Source organism: Rhododendron vialii, chromosome 8a (assembly GCF_030253575.1).
Source record: "Rhododendron vialii isolate Sample 1 chromosome 8a, ASM3025357v1".
Taxonomy (NCBI): Eukaryota; Viridiplantae; Streptophyta; class Magnoliopsida; order Ericales; family Ericaceae; genus Rhododendron; species Rhododendron vialii.
Window position 1 is genome coordinate 16,882,249 of NC_080564.1, and position 22,751 is coordinate 16,904,999.

Below are 22,751 nucleotides of genomic sequence, written 5' to 3' on the forward strand. Positions count from 1 at the left end.
CTGGTGGTTTAATGGTTATTGAGTCTTCTCCTAGCCTGCACAGGGAGCACACGACTAAGACCTAGCCGGGGGTTGTCCCGGCAAGGTCCTCCGGCGAGAGGATAAGTATTGTGCAGAGAGAGGAGGCAGAAGACAATGAGTGTGAGTAAGTAGTAGCATGTACCTGTTTAGGGTTACCATCGCTAGGTATTTATAGAACTCCCTGACTTGCTCTCCAACCACAAGCACAAGCACGTGCCTTGCACGAGCCAGGCGATGTCATCGTGACGTCATCAAATAGATCTGGTAACCGTTTTTAGGACTGAGCTGGCACACCCATGTGCGCCCATGATCATCTTCTGCTATAACCGCTTTTACACGTGGGAAGACGCGCAAATCAGCAGCTAGCTGTGGTCGGCAGCGGCCGTGCTCCACGGGTGGCCGAACACGCCCTTTGCCGACCTTGGCACGTGACCGACGAGAGAGGACACGTCATAAGGGACCCGCCGAGGAAGGTGGCCGAGAACGAGCTGGCCTTCTGCCGAGCCCGTGGCAAGTGAGATGGCGACGAAGACTTGGGCCAAGAGCCGTGCACAAGGTTCATGCTCGGCACGGAGCAGGTTCGGTACTTAACACAGCGAGTTTCCATGTTCGGCCTGCTACAGTTCATTAAATTCATGTTACACCATTTTGTTAGGGATATGATGCTATAGTGTCCCCGGTCATTTTGGGGGCACCGTAATTTTTGACTTAACTTCACCATTATGAGCATAACTAAAATCCATTACAAGAATAATCGAACCCAAATAAGGTATAACCAAGAAATATCCAAAAAACCAACCAAGGCATAACAAATAAGTTATGCTTTGCTATTGTTTTGTTATGCTCATAATGGTTTTGGTTATGCTCATAATATGTTTTGGTTATACTCATAATGGTTTTGTTATGCCAAAAGTTACGGTATCCCCAAAATGACCGGAGACACCGAAGTCATTCCCTTTTGTTATAACTTGTTAGGATGATGCTATAGTGTCCCCGATCATTTTGAGGACACCGTAATTTTTGGCATAATTTAACCATTATGAGCATAACTAAAACCTATTATAAGCATAACAAAACCCAAACAAGGCATAACCAAGGAATATCCAAAAACCAACCAAGGTATAACCAAACCCAACCAAGTTATGCATTGCTATGGTTCTGTTATGCTCATAATGGTTTTGGTTATGTTCATAATGAATTTTGGTTATGCTCATAATGGTTTTGTTATGTCAAAAATTACGGTGTCCCCAAAATGACCGGGGACACCGAAATCATTCCCAACCTGTTATTGCATTTAGTGATTTTGTTACTATTATACATAAATTGATGACCTATTGGGATTACCGGTTTGACCAGTCATTTTTTATCAAACTTGGTGATGTGGCACGGTTTGAGAACTTGGTGATGTGGCACGTTTTCAAACCGTTGGATCAGAGTTTTTGCCAATTTTGAATTGAAGGGTCAAGGCTGGAGCTGGTCTAACTGCCTCTTTCCCTACCTTAAAAGTTCCCGGCACAGTCAACCTGAAAAAGGATGCCAGTAGAGTAGACAATAAGCTCTAGACTAGAAGGCGCGTTCCTCCAGAAGGTTACAACATCGAAATGCATCAATCCAAGCTCCAACAACTGCGGCTTTAATGGCCCACACCATCTTCCAATCCTCATTCACTTCAAAGTTTCGAAATCCACAGAACCACCTCTCTCTTCCCACCTCTGGTGCACTCACTCTTCCACCAGTCAAACCAACGTGAGCTCTTTCTCCCTCTTCCCATACACTACTCTACTCTATATGCAAGTGTTTATTAATAAATAAATTCGAACCTCCGTTTCCTTTTCAGGATAATCTGCTCGGTGTTTGCAAACAATGCAGAAACCGGCGGAGGTGATCTTCGAGTCATATTCGCGGCGGGCGGCACCGGCGGTCACATCTCTCCGGCGGTGGCTATTGCCGACGAGCTCAAAACCCGAAACCCGCAAACCAAAATCCTCTTCATCGGAAACCCTAAAGGAATGGAACGCACCGCCGTTCCCTCCGCCGGCTACGAATTCGCCGCCCTCGCCACCACTCCCTTAACTCGGCCCCTCTTCTCCCCACAAAATCTCTTCCTGCTCCCCTACCGCCTCACCAAATCCCTAATTCAAAGTTGGCGGCAACTGCACCGTTTCAACCCCCAAATTGTAGTTGGGACCGGTGGGTATGTTTCCTTCCCAGTTTGCTTTGTTGCTGCTGCTCTCAAAGGAGTGAAACTGGTAATCCAAGAGCAGAACTCAGTGCCCGGAATCGCGAATTGGGTACTCTCTTTGTTTGCGGATAAAGTGTTTGCCGCGTTTGATTTGACCCGTGAGTGTCTTCCGAGGAAAGACTGCGTTGTTGTTTGTGGGAATCCGGTTAGGTTATCTCTGCAAAAGCAGGTGTCGAAGGTGGCGGCGAGGATGCACTTCTTTCCGAGATCGGTGGTGGAAATGGGGGAATCGGATGCGATGGTTGTGTTGGTTCTTGGTGGGTCCTTGGGTGCCAATGCAATCAACATTGCCCTCTGGAATTTGTACTATCAGATGTTGATGCGGCGCAAGAACTTGTTTATCATTTGGCAGACGGGCGTGGAAGCATTTGATGAGATGGAGAGCCTAGTGAAAAGTCATTCTCATTTGGTTCTTACGCCGTGAGTGCTGTTCTCCAATTTGCTTTTCCTTCTGCAATTCTGACAACTGAGTTTTGATCATATTAGCGCTTAAACCCTGAAAATTCTGCAGCATCTTCCATAGGATCTGAAAAAGGGATAAGATAAATCAGTAGTTCGGAGAGAGATAAGTTAAACATCCTTCTCTGAGAATGAAGTACTGTATTCTTGGTGATACACTGCTGGCATCACTTATCTGACTTCCTTACTAACTAAAGGATTTAGACATGTTTCACTACCATGCTAGGAGGCAGTAGAACATATGCCCGTCAGCCCTAACTATTATCTATCCTTCATTCCTTTTTGCTCTCCTCTAGTTGTTTGACTTTTGTTCGCAGCTGTGACACCAATTCACAGACCAGGTGATTCCCATGGTGTTTAACGGAGAATAGCAATTGTGGAATTAGTTCCATTAGGTATTGTGTGGACTGTGCAGTCACCTATGAAGTATTGTGTTGAATCTGTGCGTTAGACTGCGGCAGCATGAATGATACTGATGATACATAGTGGTATTATAATGTAACCTCTGTGTTTGGGTTGTTCTTTCAATCCGTCTGCTGAAGTCTTGACTGTCTGTGGCCCGCTAAAAATGCAGTCTCTTCATCCCTTCATGCTAATTGGCCTTCCAGTTTTTTTGTTCCAATTGCCAGCGTTTTATGCAGCCTTTGTCTGATGGTTTCTCTAGTATGAAGCATTCTTGTTCATCTATGACTGGGCTGAACTCTGTTCCTTTTATGGGGTTTTTTATGCCAATCATATTATGGATTAGTAATATTTCTCAAGTTTGGGGCATGGTATTTCTTGGAGTTTGTCCCACATCGATTAATTATCTCCTCCAAAACTCGTATATGAGCCTGGGCGGCCTGTCCACTCATTGCCAATTGGTATTGAGTTGGATGCTTTTAACATGGTATCAGAGCTAGGGTTTCAAAGAATTTGTTCCCCCTTGTTTGTGCCATGGGTGCCCCGTTGTTTGTTGTGATCCAAGTGTTATGGATTGTTTGTTTACCTCTCCACTCATTGCCAATTGGTATTGAGTTGAATGCTTTAATAGTATTGTAATGATTTCATGCAACATTAACACGGTGTTGCTTAAAAGTTTTGAAATGGTACATTCAAGTCTTACAGTACCATGGAGAGGTAACATCTCCCTAACCATCACTGGGATGGAGATGAGTCCACTATTCGGAGCAGGATAGGTAGGTGTATTCTTGTGATTCCCTAACAGGCGAATCGGAAGGCAAGGAAGTTTGACAGACTACATATGGCCTGCAAAAAGATGCTTCTCAAACTATTTCAAGCTGCAGTACATCTTAAATCTGTTGGAAGATAATTCTCAAGCTGTTGTAAATGAAGACATCCTGAGCCAACTTACCTAGATAATGTGAGAAATGGTTCATCCGTACTGTGTAGCTTGTTACTTGTAAGCATGGTTTACATAAAAACACACGTGGAGAATAGTCAATATTGTTACTGATACTACTTGGTATCTGTTTTGTTAATTTGGTGAAGAAGAAAAGAGGTTAGGCGATAATGTTTAATATAATGCAAAAAGGAACGACATTCAGCCCTTTCCAGTAGCGCCCTAGTCATTGCTTTCAATGGATGGTGTAGAAGAACAAGTAAGAGATGCAACCATCCAAGCAGAAGAAACAAGTAGGAGATCAAGGCGTGGTTTATGCTTCGCAGGTTGTGATCCTTCCATTCTTTCCTGGGAATTTACCTGGTTGTTGATTGACCGCCTTTATATGGGACATCTTTCATTAACTCCGGCCCTTATACGGCACGCCATCATTTAGTATGAAGAAGAGTAGGAGCTGTCTAGAACTTTGAAAGCTAGGGTTCAAAATGCACCACCCATGCAAAATTTCAGATAATTCAACTGACTTCTTGATAGTTCGTAGTGTACTTTAGAACTTTTTGTGATTGTTTTACTGAGTTAGATTAGGAGTTTACGCACGCTTGGGTTCGAAATACCTATTCAATACAAAAATAATTGAAATATGAATAACTGAAATACAAAACAAGCCTGACAATATGTAAATAATAGATCAGGATATATACACTACAATTTGTACATCAGTGTGGTGTTTTCTTCATGACACCAATTTCCTGTTTTCAAATTTCCTTTTCCACTGCATGAACTCGATATCAGCCGGCGTTGCTTTGTTTGGTTTGTACATCAGATATGGTAAAAGTGCTCAGATAATATGCCATTGAGTGGACCTTTTTAATTATCTGGGGTGTAACACAATATTGTGTACCAACTGACTCTAATATTGTGGCAACGTGAACTTAATAAAAGATTATGATATGCGGGGTCACTGGGTTTATCTCGACTTTAGTTTCTAGGCCAGTTATACGAGTATATTTTAGTCTTTTGCTTTTAATTTATACTATTAGTCCAAACTTAAGAGTTGAAATTGGAGATGGTGAGCGAAGTCTCTCTTACCATGTAATGAAATAAAGAACAGTGTTCTTAATCTTTGCACTTTGAGTATCAATGTCGAAGTTATTATTTTGAATCTAATTCCTTTGTAACCTCTTGAAGGTTCTTGCATGCTATGGATTTGGCATATGCAGCTGCAGACCTTGTTGTTTCAAGAGCTGGTGCAATGACTTGCTATGAGATCTTGGCTACTGGGAAACCTTCTATTCTGGTAATTAACCTACTGCATCTGTTGACTAACTTTTCTGCACCATGGCATTGAATTAAAATTCAAGTCAACTCACTCATTAGATTTGAGTATGATAGTATTCTGGGTATTCGGAAGTCCTCTGCCTAAAGATACCGCCACAGGAACTTTCATCTCTGATGGAGCGAACTCGCCACCAAGGATCGCTGTATATTAGGTGTTTCGGCGTGCCTAACTCTAAAACATCTATAGCTCCACGAGTTCACAATAACTATGGAAACTCCAACAACTCCTCAGGCTGGGAGCTTGGCCTAAGACTAGGTACCTTGCTCGGGATCTTAGTAGGTATGTGGGATGGAGGCTAGAGCTACGGGATTTGTCAAGCTCAACCTCCACAAGGATAGCTCCATCTTGATGCGGGGGGGGGGGGGGGGGGGGGGGTGTGGTGTGGTGGTTCGGGGGGGCGTTGGGTTACATATATCATCTAAACCATCTTTGAGAGTCCCATGATAAGAGAAACTGAGTCAGCCTCTACTCTGTTCAACCCATAAGATGAAAGCTAACCAGTTGGCTTTTTCGCCTTGCTCCAAAGCTTCTATATGCGGATGTGTTAACGATCATTGACAAAAAGTATTTGTTGGAGAGAGAGAGAGAGAGAGAGAGAGAGAGAGAGAGAGAGAGAGAAGGGGGAGAGAGAGTGATTAGGGTGTTAATTAACCCTAACATATGAGAGAGCTTTATTTATATTACTAAATGACATTACATAACTTCAACTATCCAATGTGGGACAAAGACTAAACTATTCTAACACTCCCCCTCAAGCTGGAGACTAAATCTCACAGAACCCTGGCTTGTTACATAAAAGCTTTAAACGTGGTTTAAACAACGGTTTGGTAAAGATATCTACCAACTGAGCCCTGTAGACACGAAAGGAGTAGTCAACACACCACCATCTACCTTCTCTCGAACTATGTGACAATCTACTTCGATATATTTGGTTCTCTCATGAAACACCGGATTCGAAGCGATATATATTGCTGCCTGATTATCACAATACATAGGGATAGGTAACTACACACCAAACCCCAACTCCTCGAGCAAAACTCGCAACCATACAACCTCACATGTAGTATGAGCCATGGCCCGATACTCTGCTTCTGCGCTAGATCTTGCAACAACAATTTGTTTCTTGCTTTTCCAAGTAACTAGACTGCCACCAACAAAAGTACAGTACCTAGTTGTTGACCGTCTATCAGATGGTGATCCTACCTAATCAAAGTCAATAAAAGCCTCAACATGCAAATAACCATTTGATCGATAAAATAAACCACGTCCAGGATGAGCCTTGAGATATTTCACAATATGAAGACAAGCTTCCCAATGTGGGAGACGAGGAGCTAACATAAACTGACTTATCATACTAACGGCAAACGAGATATCAGGACGTGTATTGGTAAGATAATTCAACTTGCCCACTAAGCGATGATACCGGTCTGGATGAGAAAATATCTCCCCCTGATCAACACAAAGTTTCACATTCGGATCCATAAGAGTCTCTACAGGCTTCGCTCCTAACAATCCAATCTCCTCTAGAATATCCAATGCATACTTTCTTTGGGATAGACTAATCCCTTCCTTGGATCTTGCTACCTCAATACCGGAAAAATATCATAACTTACCAAAATCTTTGGTGTGAAACTGACGTTGTAAGAATTGTTTCAGCTCATCAATACCATCCCCAGTAATAATGATATCATCTACATACACGATCAACACTATTTTCCCCCGATCTGATTGAATAGAGAAGACAGAATGATCAGAATGAGAGTGACGCATGCCAAATTGTAACACAACATCACTAAACCTACCAAACCAAGCTCGAGGTGACTGCTTAAGACCGTAGAGGGCTTTGCGAAATTGACACACCTGAGAACGCTCCCCCTGGGCAACAAACCCAGGAGGTTGCTCCATATACAACTCATCGAGCAGATCACCGTGTAGGAAGGCATTCTTGACATCCAATTGAAACAAGGGCCAACCAAGGTTGACAGCTAGAGAAATAAGAACCCGGACAGAGGCAATTTTGGCAACAGGAGAAAAGGTATCTGCATAATCAACCTCGTACGTCTGTGTATAGCCTTTGGCCACAAGACGCACATTTACCGTTCAACAGTGCCATCCGGATTCTTTATTGTAAATACCCACCGACATCCAACCGTAGACTTTCCTGGAAGAAGAGGAACCAACTTCCAAGTGCCATTGTTATGGAGAGAAGACATCTCAACCTCCATTGTTGTCCGCCACTCAGACAAGGAGAGGGCCTCTTGTACATTGTTAGATACATGTATAGAGGAAACTGATGAAGTGAAAGCACAAAGAAGATATAAGTGATCATATGAGACATAGTGAGAAATGGGATGAGTAGTGCAAGTACGAGTACATTTATGGAGAACAATAGGAAGACGAGGTGATGGTGGAGGTGGAGGTGGAACCGGATCTTGGGACAAAAGAGGCGTGGTGGCTGGTACTTATGGGGCTGTTAATAGTTGCTACCGACGAACATACAATGCAGACTCAGCCTCAGATGAGTAACTGGAAACATAAACGCAGCCTCAGAAAGGTCAACTGGAGTACGGTGACCCGAGTAAAAGGGCAATGACTCATTGAATGTGACATCAGCACAAACAAAATGACGACGTAGAGATGGTAAGATTTATAACCTTTCTGAGTGCCCAAGTACCCTAGGAAAATACACCGAATTGATAGAGGATCAAGTTTTCCCTGGTCAAAATCCAGAGCATGAACATAACAAGTGCACCCGAACACTCTTAGGGGTAATGAGTGGAGAGGGTTACCAGGAAATAAAACTGTATGAGGGTATCTGACGGCCGAGGACGCTAGATGACATACAATTGATCAAGTAACAGGCTATAAGAACAGCATAACTACAGTAAGACTTAGGAACTTGCATTTGAAATAACAGTGCACGCATAACCTCTGATAAATGTCGAATCTTGTGTTCGGCAACTCCATTTTGTTGTGGAGTCTGAGCGCAAGAAGATTGGTGAATTTTACCATGACCATCAAAAAATTTAGAAAGAGCATTATGAAAATATTCACGTGCATTGTCAGAACGAAATATACGAATGCAAGTATCAAACTGAGTTTGGATTTCCATATAAAATGACTTAAAGATAGAAGACAACTTTGATCGCTCTTTCATTAGATAAAGATACGTGACACGAGAGTAATCATCGACATAGATAACATAATACTAAAAGCCAAAAACATTAGGTACATGCATTGGACCCTAAATATCATAATGAACTAAGTGAAAATGACGGAACACACGACTCTCAACCCTAGGATAAAAAGACACTCCGGGCTTGTTCGGTTGAGTTTTTGGATTTTGGACTCTAAATTATTACCCTACTCCAAAATTCACGCATTACCCCTATCTTCAACCATTACTTTCATTTTTATCTCTCTCTCCAATCATTTCCCCTATCTCCCTATCCTAATCATTACAAATTCAAATCCAAAATCCCCAAAACGAACAAGCCCTCTATGATGTTTACTAAATTCACAGACTTCACAAGGCAAAACATGACCACATGAGCTATTTGAGATTCTGAAGGGATGGATGACCAAGACGATAATGATGTTGATAGGGTGACACTGAAGACTGAAGGGCAACAAAGATAGGGTGAATATCATCGGTAAAGTAATACAGGCCACCGCGTTCAGTACCACCACCAATTTTCCTCTCCGTCTTGAGATCCTAAAACACACAACGATTAGGGACGAATGTGACAAAGCAATTTAAAGACTTGGTAAGTTTACTAACGGACATAGGACTTAATGGAAAACGAGGAACATGTGATACAGAGTCCAAAGTTAGAGATGAAGTAACAGGAACAAAACCCAAACCAATAATATCAGTGGTAGAATTATCGGGTAAGGTAACACGAGATGGTTTGCCAATAGACTGACGATTAGAAAGAACAGTAGCAGTACTAGTCATATGATCAGAGGCGCTAGAATCAATAACCCAAGGAGTAGAAGAAAGAGAAGACGCAATGCAAGCAACGAAAGAACTTGTCTGAGATAGCGTAGTAATGGATAAAGAACCCATAGATGAAAGCTGATTCGACACAAGGCGTTGGTACTCTTCTGCAGAAATAGTCACCATGGTGTCGGCATAATGAGTAAATGGCCAACATTCTCAGAAGCAGTAACCTGATGAGCCTGAGGAAAACCATGAAGATCATAACAATACTCCACTGTATGATTTGTGCCTTCACAATATGTACACAATCTAGAACCACGGCCTCGACTGTGGTCACCTCCCCCTAACATGTGACCCTCATGACTAATTCTACAACCACCATGACCAGAATCATGGCTAAAATCACGACCGCCATAACCATAACCAAAACTACCACAACCATCTCTCCTTGACTCCTAACAAGCATGACTAAAGCTACGAGATAAAGTACTACCTGAATCGGGGGGTAACTGAGCAACAACTAGAGGAACTGAACTAGAAGCCATTTCAAATGGAACTCGACAACTAGCAAGAATCCAATAACGAACAACCAGAGAAACAAGTAACCCAGTAATCAGCTACAACGAGTCTCAATGCAATGTGTGCATTAACCCACATCAACTACGAACAAGAACTGAACAGACTGCCAAATACCACAAAGTTCAATAACCTCCTTCGATATAAGTTCAACCCCACTTCAAACAAACTTAATAACCAGAAAGAAACAACCAACAATCAACCAACGAATAATGATCAACTTTGTCTACCAACTAATCAATCTAAGGAAACGTCTAACAATGAGAGAACCAACTTCCAATTGGGCACCAACCCACAATCAATAGAGCAAAACTGCGAGCCGAATATATATCATAATGAAACCACCACAAAACAGCCTCAGATTGCGGAAGAACCAAGCAGCAGAAAAAGGAAATCATATTACCAGCAAATAGCAAATGAACAGAGAACCAAGCAGCTTCAGATTGCAGAAGAACCAATTGAACATTGCAACAAACCGAATAACACAAGATTGAGCAGCATAACTTTGTACCAGAGTGAGAGGTGCATTTCCAGTGGTCAAAAGAAGCAAACCAACACCATAAAAAGAACGTAGCAGCATCAAAACATCACAGCAGTTCACGAAACAACCGCGAAGGTTGAGGGTTGCAACAACAGCACAAATTAGAGAGCCGAGAAACTGATCCAAACTAAGCGATCTAGTGAACAGAGAGCAAATCAACAAGGAACCTGATAATTGGATCAAAAAAAAGGGACAAAATCTCAAATGGTTGTCAGGTTTTCAGATGCATCAGAATTGTCAGCGTCAGACATGTCAGATCGTCAGGCGCGTATCAGATTGTTTGTTTTTGGGGTGTAATGGAAGGTGGGTGGTGATAGTAGGCAGTGGATGGATGGTGGTGCCAAGATACGATGATATCACCGCTATGTTGGTGAGAGAGAGAGAGAGAGAGTGATTAGGGTGTTAATTAACCCTAACACATGAGAGAGCTTTGTTTATATTACTCAATGACTTATTACATAACTTCAACTATCTGATGTGGGACAAAGACTAAACTATTCTAACAGTATTCAATACACACTGAATGCATGTTGAGCACACTTTAATCTTTGGTTGACCATTTTGCACTACCGTCTCTCTCTCTCTCTCTCTCTCTCTCTCTCTCTCTCTCTCTCAAGTTGCCCTGAGCCCTCTCCTCCTCAAGTGGTCTCAATCTGTTGTACTTCCAACTGATCGATAGCCACTTGCCATTTAATTAGAGGTTTTATGGCTACCCTTAGATATGTGCCCGCACCAGCACCTGTAGGTGAGTCCCCGCAACATAATTAGTTCCGGAAAAGGAAAAAGAAAACTGCTATAGGTGGAGTCCCACTTGGTAATTTTGACCATCTACATGGTCCTTTCTCTTTTGATGTTACTGCTTGGAAAGCTTATTATTGAAATAGCATATATTCGTTCACTGGGTCTTTTTTGTTGTGGAGTATTCGATATATCACCGTGTAAGCCAATAATCTAGCGTGCTTGTTTTTCCGGGTCTTTACAAGTTTAATATCTCTATAAAGTCTTTTTTGTTGCTTCATTAACCATTACTCTTTGGACGTTGTAGATACCATCACCAAATGTTGCAGAAGGACATCAACTGAAAAATGCTTCACTATTGGCAGATTTAGCAGGGTCAAGGGTTATAACTGAAGATGAACTTGATTCAACGACCCTTGGAACTGCCATTGAGGAGATTTTAGGTATGTCGAACCAACTCAAGAATCTAGAGGTTGTTACATTTTCTTCAAGATTTGCTCTCCGGATCCTGATATAATGATAATGTCCCAATTTAGATAACCTTAAAATGCTAGTTCCTTTAATGAACTGTCTTAAACTTTTGATTTCTACAAAATCATGGAAGAACGTAGCAATAGGCATTGGACTCCTCAGTCTGTAAAGGAACGACCATGAGGTTATTAAGCTGGTAAGATGGACAACCAGATAAGAAAGGCTCCTGCCCGTGCTGGTTGTTCAGCAGGTAGATGAAATTAATATTGGGGTGTCTGATGATGGTATCATTTTGCTATCAATGTTAGACGCTTCTTTAGTTTTTATGAGGGCAACTGGCTGGATGCTTGTAGTGCCATTCTTTTGGTTTTTAACCTCTGTGAAGGAGCTAACCAATTTTAACTAACTGTTGACTTTCCGAACTGGTATGTATCTACTGACTTTTGAGTTAGGAAAGATTGCCTTAATTTTCATAAATAGCCTAGGATTATAAGGACAAGAAAGTGATGAAAGAGCTCAATAAATAGAACTGAAATCATAGTTTTTTAGTCTAGGAATTGAAGGCTGGAGAAGTCATAAGAAGATTGTTGGTGAAAATGCATTTAGAATTCTCTGAGTTCTGATTTTTTGGATGGTTGTGATGACTGTTATTCTTGAATCTCTGTGATTTAGAGTAAAAGGAGGTGTGTGGCATCTCTATATGAATTTATGATATTATATTTCAAACGAAGCTGTACATGAGAAACACTTAAACTTTACTTTTACCTATAACAAACCATAGTTTTTATGTGCATTGTGGTTGTGGTTGGTGTTACATAGCCAACAAATAACAACAGAGCAGTGGTCCCAGAGTGAAGTACTTACTTTTGGATATTTGACCATCTGATGGCCCGTCAATTGTTAAAGCATAGAAAGCAAGAAAGGTGTCTTCAGCTATTGTTTAAGTCATCTGATAGACCAGCGACTGCCCACGACATGCATGTGCTATTGATTCTGATGAAGCAGCAGAGATGGTAGAAAGAAACTCAGATTTCAAAAGATTGAAACTAAGGTAAATCAGACAACTAGAGACAGGCTGCAGGTCTATTGAGACAGACAGAGTCGACTAGCACCTTGTCTTGCTATTACGCTAGTGTTAATGAGACACCTAGGTGATGGGTTGGCAAAATCATTGTGTTTCTTCCTTCATTAGTTTATACATACAAAAAGATCCATTAGGTTATACATACAAAAAGATCCTATGTATAAATAATACACACCCTCTTTTCTTTACAAATGCAAAGCATGAAGGACAATATCACATATATAGCAATGACAAGACAAAGTCAACTGGTCAAAGAGGAATATAATGCTGTTAGCCCCTTACATGGGTGTCTCACTAACATCCCCTACTCGTTCATGTTGGCTAGGGCTGCAAGTTAATCTCCTCTCAACCTAGTCTGAGCTTCGCCTGTTCCTTTTGTAGAGCTAAAATAACCGAATAAGTATCACGAAATCTCCCCTCCACTGCTCTCTGTTTCATGCTGTTGAACTAGGTGGTCATTTGATTATGCTTCAGGTTGTGGACAATTTTGGTTTGTTATATCCTTGTTTCCCTATAGATTACCCAAGTCAAACTAATTTAATGCTCCTCTTCTAAAAAGATTTTTAGGGAATGATAAGAAATTCTATAACGACGACAGAGCAATAATTCTAGACAGGTTGGATTGGAAGTATGTTATCCTATTCTTGTCACATAACTCATCCTATTGTCTCCCAATAAGATGCCATTAGAGCATCTCCAATGGCATGCCAAACCTCCGGCCAAAGCCAAAAAATGGCATCAAGGCCATTTCGCATGCCAAAACAGGAGCCAAAAAATGGTTCAGCCATTTCTTTGGCCAAATTTGGCAAGGAAAATGGCTCTGGCCATTTTTTCCCAATGGCTGGGATTGGGAGCAATTCTATGGCTGATGTGGGAGTGATCCAACAGCTACAAATCAAGTTGGCCAAAAAATAACTTTGGTACCATTGGAGCCATTTTGCCAAAATTTGGCAAAATCACTGTAGCCCGGAAAATAGGTTTGGCTTCCAAAAATTAGCTCCAACCACTAGAGATGCTCTTACTGAACATGCTTTCTTTTTGGTAAGATAATCATATTGAAAGAACCACATTAAAGAACAAAGGCCAAGAGAATAATCTTGAGAGCCAAACCAAACAAAGCAACCCAGGACTCACACCCTGAAACTAGGGCAACCCTCCTTACGCTATCCTGGAAATGATAGAATCTAGGACCAAAATAAAACATCAAAGAAAATAAGGAGAGGAAGGATGCCACAACAATATCAACTAGCTAGAAACCTTCTGTGCAGGGCCCATTTTTCCCTCTATATCCTATTTTCTGCTGTAGCAGGAGCCTCTCTCCACCCCATAATACAAGCCCTGCTTACAATGGACTGAATTATCCTTGCCCCATCCATCTTCTTCGGCTGAAAAATTCTGCAATTCCTCTCCCTCCAAATGTGGTAAACAGTTGCAGACAAAGAGAGTTTCAGTACTAAGCTTTGGGAAGATTTACCTTTCCTCCATCTAGAAACCCACTCCAGGGCCTCTGTGAACTCTCTAGGAGACCCTAGGGACCCACATTTCCATATCATACAGTCCCAAATCTGAAAGGAAAAACCACATCAAAGAATAAATGGTTATGGGATTCATCCTCCCTAGTACACAAAACTGATCCCCCAGCTGGTCAACCTATCCTTTGTTGATAAACGACCCTAGCAAGCCATCCATGACGTAAATGACCATCTATGAACATGATGACAGAACCACACCAGGTGATGCCACCCCACTCCAGGCTTCTTTGATCTTATGATTCTTATTGCCTTCCAAGCAGACTTTGAACTATATTCCCCATTGCTGAAGGAGCCCAAATGACCTTATCTTCTTCCTTTGCATGTGGAAGGGATTTATTATACGTACTTTACTGCACCTACACATACTACCTCCAAATCCCTTCAGGTTTCCAAGATGCATAGTAGTTGATATGAAAGTCCTCTATGTGGATCTGTTGACGATGAGATTTGTCCGTCACCAAATATGAAGTGCTTTCTGTTTACCATAATATACTGGCCTGTTCAAAATTCAATACTGAAGACAAGGCCTCTTCAATGTTAATCATTGTTTCCCATTCCATGCTTGGGGCATTCGGCACTGTCACACTACCAGCCAAAGTTATCAATCTCGCACTGGCTAGCATACCGTTTTATCTACTGGGATGGTACGTACCGGTACCGGTTTGTATCTCGGTACCGTTTCTGATTTATCGCAATATACATTTTTAGATATTTTTAATATACTAATGTATGATTGAAAAACTTAAAAAAGAAAAATTAATTAAATTCTAACATTTTGATACACCTTAATACTAGTTTTAATAACAAATTAACATGATTAATATAAAATGGACTCCAAATTTTGTTAAAATACATTAAAATTCATGCCTTTCTATCCAAAAAAAAAATACAGTAGTATTTGTGTACTGGCCGAGATCCCCGTAAAATTCTGGTACAGTACACCCAGTATTGAGCGGTATAGGCCGGTACAAAACACCAAGGTATATGTTCCATTTTATGGCCGGAACGGTACGAGATTTACAACACTGCTGCCAGCTATTCACCTGATGCGTGCACATGACATGGGGAGAAATGTACTTTTAGTCTTTTAGGGTTCTTATCGTTGCTAGTTAGAAATTATCTTTCTAGGATTTAGTCTCCTAGAAGCTCTTATCATTTAACAACCCTCTGCAATATTGAGTTTCTTGAAATTTTCTCACCTTGTTATGGAATACAATCCCACATACATTGTTTGGGTGTAGAATGGGTGATCACTTAATATAATGTTGGGACCTCTTCACGTAATAGCTTAAGCTTTTGGGTTGGATATAAAATTGGGCGAAGTCCACTTTGACTCCCTGTTGTTATCTCTCTATGCGGATACCTCCCTCATGGTTCAAAACTGACCACATAACCTACCTGTGGTTCTGAAAATGTGCGGATAGACCCCCTGCCATCATGTTTTCCATCCATATTAACGGACACAACATTAAAAGACCAATATACCCTCATCATGTCCCTTGATTCTTCTTTTTTAAATCTAACCACACCATCCCTTATACCAAAAATTGAATCCAAACCGTTGATATTGTAAATTTTGACGAGTACTACATCTATTATGCCAAAATTCAAGTCAATCAAAAAATGACAAGCTCATGGTCGAATCGATTTTGTTATGAAATTAAAATTTCAAATTTGAATTTACTAAAAATTAGACCACCGGGTTATTGATGCCTGATTGAGATGATTTTTTTTACATAGATACTATATTCTTTATTTAATACATTATGAATAACTCAGATTACATTCTAGATGAGTGTAAGATACACCTCCGTTAATATGGATGGAAAATATGATGGCAGAAGGTCTATCCGTACATTTTCAAAACCACAAGTAGGTTATGTGGTCAGTTTTGAACTATGAAGAGGGTATCCACACATGGCGATAACCACAGGAGATGAAAGTGGACTTTGCCCTATAAAATTCCTACATGATATCAGAGCGGGGTTCATTCCACCCCACATTCAAAAATTTGCAATCCACACTCCCCAATGACAGAGCCAACAAAAAGGCTACACGATGATTGACCCAAAAAAATGTTACACTCGACAAAACTCAAAACGGGCTGCACTTGTGGGGAATGTTAATGAATACAATCACCCATTGCTTGAGTGTGGAGTGGATGATCACTTAACATAACATTGGGACATCTTCACCTAACAGCATAAGCTTTTGGTTTGGATATCGAGTTTCTGCACTTGTTTGTTCTTTTTCTTTTCTATTTCTTTTCTTTTCTTTCAGGGAATGAGATTCTAATGGCGAAGATGTCTGAGAGGGCCCTAAAGGCTGCAAAGCCTAATGCCTCTGTCGAAATTGTGGAACACATTATTTCTCTAGTTAATTATTGACGGCAAAAGAGGCGTAAAAGGTCGAGTTGTGAACGATGAATTGTAGGTATCCGTCCACTTGACAGAATGTTGTGGGATATATTTCTCTAGCCTATTGTCATCAAATATGTAAAAAAGAAGTGAAACCCTGGTGTTGTTTCGATGATTTACCAAAACATGAAATAGCCCATTGAATACCGACAGACTTTGTCTTGCTTATAAGATTGTCTCTTTGTCAGATATACTATTTGCTTTGGTACTGTTCTTTTTAGTCTTGGCTATGATATGGACTGTGGGCATGCCCTTAAGATATTCTCTTAATTTCTTTCTCACAACTGGGTGTTTGCTTGCTAGTCTAGGCCGCGTGTGTTGTTAGAGGGATAAGCTGATAGCAGCTGTTCCCAAAACAAGCATGGCTTTTGCAAAAGCAAACCAGCGTTTTAAACAGTTGTACTGTACCATTGATTAAAGCATCAATTGCTTTCGCAAAATACTGATTGTGAGCATGCTTTCACATGGATTTGGGGATGCCCCACACGCATTGCACCCACAAAGGTGCAAAGGTGAAAACAGCGATTAATGCCAAATAGTGAAGAAATGAGATGCTCAAATTGTCAAGCATTGACAACAAGAACTATCTCTGAACGCATGATAGGTGCTCGGCTTTGTAAGTACTGTATATTTTTGCTTCAACTTTTCATCTGCAGAGCTTTAGCCTAGGAAGCCTTAAATACCACACAAAATAGAGCCGAAAAATGGATGGTGATAAAGCCACTGAGGGTTTATGTTAGAAACTCGATAAATTATGTGAACAGACTGTCGTACCCTTAGTCAAAATGTAAATACTCAATCCTCCCTGTGTCACTCTCTCTCCCCTAATCCTTTTTGTTCAGTACATTACTCACTTTTCCTATTTACCTCCTCCCTTCACAGCACAATGAACCGGCCCCGTCCAAGAATCCAAAATAAGTATTTATTTTTTAAGATGACAATTTCAAACTAAAAAATAATGTGTTTACGCAAATAATTTTTCTTGCAATATAAATCTTGTTTGATAGATCTCTCATCTCATTGAAATCTTTTTAATGGTGCAAAAAAACTCAAAATATTATTTTTCATTTACATTATTTTTGAATTTGAAATGTAAAATAAGTTGCTTATTTTTTAAGAAGGTTTGTGAAACGGAGTCACTACTCCAATTAATCTATTATCCTTCTTGAATTCCTCCCTCCCCTCTTTTAACTTCCTCCACCACAAGACCCACCTCTCTCTCTCACGCAAACACATTAGACCGCCCCAACACATGGCTTGATGCTGCGAATAGGCCCTCTTTGATTTCCTAAAAAGTAGATAAAATAAGGAAATCGATTGATGGGCTGCTCAATTCAAAGGTCAATGGCATTGACACTGTTCATCGATGAACGGGATGGGTTTGTGAAAGCAAAGGTTTCAAAAGCAAATGGTAACCTCAAATTTGCCGCATCCCCAATGAAAGGGCACAAATTAATTGGGGTTGGTAAGAATGTGGGCGAAAAACTAACTTTTACTTCCATTGATGAAGTAGCAGCAAGTCAGCCAAATTCCAATAATTGACAATCTGAACACATTTCAAAAAAATACAGAGTCCACATACCATAAAATTAGTAGAATATCTTACATGGCCAAAAATAGTGACGTTATCCATGTCATAAGTCATTGCAATATTCTATAGGAATGATATTCTGTGGTTCGAGTGAGGAATGGGTAATCCTTATTAAATTTTTATACCAAATCACCACTAAACAACAAAGAAACAGACATTAAAGGGATTTCAAATAAGCCATAAGGAAGTATAAAGTGGGAGAAGACAAACAACTAAAGTAAGGACTGGACTCGTACTCACGAACCAAAAGGAGAATAGGATCGCATTCACGAAAAGGAGGAGGAAGGCATATTCACGTGTGCTGCGTTAAGGATTTCTCCATCTCCATAGAAAATTCCGCTTTGTTGTGCAGTTTTGATTTCTGTCCGTTTGTTGAACTTCCATACCTCCAGTGACATGATTTCATGAAAATGGAATTCAAATGCTCAGAGGTTGGTTTAACAAAACCGGACGGCAGCAGTTGAAACAATCCCATCACGTCTATTATGGTCTTCAAAATCAATCACACCTGAAAAACCAAAACCAATTTCTAGTCAAATTGGGTCAGGGTATTGACGATGGGCATAGCTGCAGTTAGGAGAAGGAAAACGCACAAATCAGATGATTCAGATCATAAAACACTTAGAAATCAGAAATAAATAGAGCAATATGAAAACATGAATTAAGGTTTTCCCACTCCATCTTCCTTGCTCAGAGAGAGAGAGTGACGGGCGGTTTAACAAAACCGGACGGCAGCAGTTGAAACAATCCCATCACGTCTATTATGGTCTTCAAAATCAATCACACCTGAAAAACCAAAACCAATTTCTAGTCGAGTTGGGTCAGGGTATTGACGATGGGCATAGCTGCAGTTAGGAGAAGGAAAACGCACAAATCAGATGATTCAGATCATAAAACACTTAGAAATCAGAAATAAATAGAGCAATATGAAAACATGAATTAAGGTTTTCCCACTCCATCTTCCTTGCTCAGAGAGAGAGAGAGAGAGACGGCGGGGGGGGGGGGGGGGGGGGGTGGGGGTTGGTTGTGGCTACGTATGAATGAACGAGAAAGATCATTCTTTCTTGTTTCTAGGAGAGGGTGAGAGCTTGCAATCCTAACCCTCCAATTCTATGTCAAATTTTGTTTAAGAAGAGTTTTTTTTTTTTTTTTTTAACCGCGTTTTAGAAGAGTTTTAGAAAGCCAATAAAATAGATTCACTCAACGGTTTACCCCACTACATATATACCACATAAGGACCTGCTCTTGCAATCTTCATGAAAGCTCCCATGGTCTTTTTTTTCTTTTTCTTTTTCTGAAATATAGAAGCACGCCTGGAGAGAGGAAAAAAAAGCACACAAATTGATTGAAATCAAGTAGGCCTCATAAACCAGAAACCCTCAAAAGCTCCATTTTTATTATTTTTTACACAAAAAGCATAATAAATTGGCATAAAATGTACTATACGAAATTGGAAGCCACAAAGTTGTAATATAACAGTTTGTCATGTACATGGTGGTCTAAAACAACTAAAGCTTTATGCATACGGTAGCTTGAGAATGAAGGCATGAGTACCAGTTTTTTGGTCGAGACAGGTTACAAATTGATTGAAATCAAGTAGTTTGCTTCATAAACCAAACAATAAAAAACCCTCAAAAGCTCCATTGTTATTTTTTCCATAAAAAGCATAATAAATTGGCATAAAATGCACTATATGAAATTGTAAGCCACAAAGTTGTAATATAACAGTTCGTCACGTGCATGGTGGTCTAAAACAACTAAAGGTTTAAATGCCTATGGTAGCTTGAGAATGTAGGCATGAGTACCTGTTTTTTGTTCGAGACAGGTTCAAAAACTCTTACTCTGAACCCTTTACAAACAGTATCAGCCTGCAAAAGTTTTTTTGCAAGTAAAGCAATTCAACTCTTTCCAAGATTTTTGATCAATGCAGGTTTCTAATGGGTTTGTAGATCGGTTGAATAACTAAATTATAAATAAATCATTAAGAAACAAAAAGCTAAACAACCAAAAAAGAGTGCATTCATATGGAATAAAACCTTCCGTTTTGCATAGAATACCTCAGTGAATGCTGTCATTCGAACCACCTGATGCTCCTCCCCTACCAAACCTGGGCCCTTTAAAGAACTAACATTAAACATCCAGATGTCAGAGAATCAAAAAAAATGCCCCCGTCACTGAAATAATATCTACTATTTATAATGAACTGTCAAAACAGAGTTATGCGACACCGACACCAAAAAAATGAGCCCAGAAAACAAACTTTGTATAGCCCTCCCCTCACACTCTCCTACCTCTTCATCTCTTCTTAGGCATTTTGTCGAACACCTTTCCAGCTTGTCTTTTCCCCTTCATCTGTAACCATCATCAACTGGTTGCCACACAAAATAGGCTTCAAATTAGTTTCCAATTGCAAAAAGGGACCACAACTGTATATAAAAATCTGGGATTCAAGTACCGTTGCTTCACGCCAATAGGGGCAGAAAATAGGACCCGATGGGGCTGCAGCGCAGGGGAAGGAAGAAAGTCTCGGGACGGGACGGTGCCGGACTCGGCAATTAAAACCCAGTTTTTGGACCCAAACCTATGGTGAGCAAAGTTGAGGACGCCCGACAGGAGTTGTAAGGACGGCCGACTGTGAAACCGATGGCGATGGGGATCGATGGAGCTTCCACCGTGTGTAGATAAAAATAGCGAGTTTAGGGAGACATAAATAAAATCAGCGAGTTAAAGAGACAGAGTTAATCGGTTACACCTGCATGGGATTAGGGCTTGTTGAAGGCGGAGGAGAGGATGGTGAGAAGAGGACTGAAGAAGGTTTGCATCAGATAAATTGAGAGAGTGGAGACGATCCATGAACCAGATTTTGGCAGAAACAATGGATTTACTATCTGTTTGGAACATATGGAAAAGAAAAGAAAGAAAAGGAAAGGAAAAGAAAAAAAGGAGGAAAATGAGAGGAAAATAGATGGGAAAAATTACTATTTACTGAACTTAAAATATTTATTTAATTCTCTCTCTCTCCCAACCAAATAATGGAAGGGAAATTTTTTTAATTTTTTTTTCTTTTCCTTTCTTTTTCATAAGTTCCAAACAGAGCCCTTCGGTGGTGTGGTGAGAGAGGTAGAGAAAGTAAAGAAGAAGAATAATAAAAATTGCGATAGGATTTAGTAGGTGATTTCGGTAGATAAAGTATAAAAGAAGAATAGCAAAATAGATTATTACCTTTTTTTTAGCTCCAATCACAGAAGAAGGAATGTTTTTGCTTAGAAATAGGGGAAAACTTCAACCAATTTACCAATAACAAATCAAATAAACTAAAAATACAACACCACTAAAGTTGGAAACAACACACTTTCTCTATCTAAAAATACAGCGTACAAGAGAAGCAAAACATTGTTCTAGGTTTTTGGGGAGGCTGCCGCCTCTTCCCCACCGTAACACCCACCCTCCACCCCTAATAAGCATCTACTTTCAACCTTCGGTCTCCCTCCACGTGACAGCTTCCGTCGCAATTCGGCAACCGCCACTCCCTAACTTCCACAGATCCGCCCTCCTAGTTGTTCGATTGGAGCAAAGCTCCCACTGCTACCGAATTCACGCCATGATCGGTCCTCTCTCCCCCGGTGCTCGCCTCCCCCTTCTTTGTTCCCCCTTCCCGTCGAGCTACCGGGTTTCCCCTTCTCTCTCCTTTTTCTTTCTCCTGTTGACAACAGGTCAGCTCCCCCTTTCCTATTTCCCCTTCCCCAATCTGATCAGTTGTTCTTTTGTTCCGATCCCCCCCCCCCCCCCAACCTCGGGCTTCCCCCTCCCTGTCCAATCGAAACTCTCTTTGCTCTTCCCCCTCCCCTCTTTCCTCTTTGCTCGGTTCCGGCTTCCCCTCTTCATTCTTCCCTTCCCTGTCCGAACCGATCGACCATTTTAGGTCCGGCTTGTGCGTGAATATCGGCTGCTTTCAATCGGGGTTTTGTGTTTTGTTTGTGTTTTGTTGTAGGTTCAGGTGGCTCTGATCAAGAATTCTGCGGCGTCGCTTTTCGGATTTGATTGGGTTGCTCGTGTCCGGTGGACGATTGTGATTTCAGATGCATTAGTTTAAGTTTCTTTTGTTTTGTTCTAAATTTCCAGGTGTATTTTCTGTGTTGGGGTGGGTAGTTAAGTAGCATGCGTGGCTCTAACACCTGATCGTCTGATCAATTTATCGTTGGACTCGACTCCTTCAATTGATTTAGATCCATTATCTGTCCCCCTATATGTAATAGGTCTTTGTATCTATTGTATTAGTGATACGGTAGATTGTAATCATCGTATTTATCAATGAATTTCTTGCCCTTTCACTAAAAAAATCAAATAACTCATTATTGCCTTTAGATAATCAATCTTGGCCAATAAGCTTGCAGTATGTTGCTCAGTTGCTTTATAAAAGGTATCTTTAGATAAAAGTCAGTCGAAGATTTGTAC

At 40.7% G+C, this 22,751-nt stretch overlaps 1 protein-coding gene across 1 annotated transcript; it reads left to right on the forward strand.

Annotated features, from left to right (window-relative positions):
- Window positions 1-1,531: 1,531 nt before the first annotated feature.
- On the forward strand, window positions 1,532-16,896 carry LOC131335830 (uncharacterized). The gene is made up of 5 exons (XM_058371347.1): window positions 1,532-1,767; window positions 1,859-2,683; window positions 5,253-5,361; window positions 11,509-11,644; window positions 16,569-16,896. Exons 1-5 carry the CDS (start codon window positions 1,658-1,660, stop codon window positions 16,673-16,675), a joined length of 1,287 nt encoding a protein of 428 aa, XP_058227330.1. The 5' UTR covers window positions 1,532-1,657; the 3' UTR covers window positions 16,676-16,896.
- Window positions 16,897-22,751: the final 5,855 nt, after the last annotated feature.

Bases quoted from the DNA above. Each gene is read 5' to 3' on its own strand.
- LOC131335830 (XM_058371347.1), top strand. From the start codon at position 1,658: ATGGCCCACACCATCTTCCAATCCTCATTCACTTCAAAGTTTCGAAAT. The intron at 1,768-1,858 runs GTGAGCTCTTTC...TTTCCTTTTCAG, and splicing joins CTTCCACCAGTCAAACCAAC to GATAATCTGCTCGGTGTTTG. The intron at 11,645-16,568 runs GTATGTCGAACC...CTTTTCTTTCAG, and splicing joins TGCCATTGAGGAGATTTTAG to GGAATGAGATTCTAATGGCG.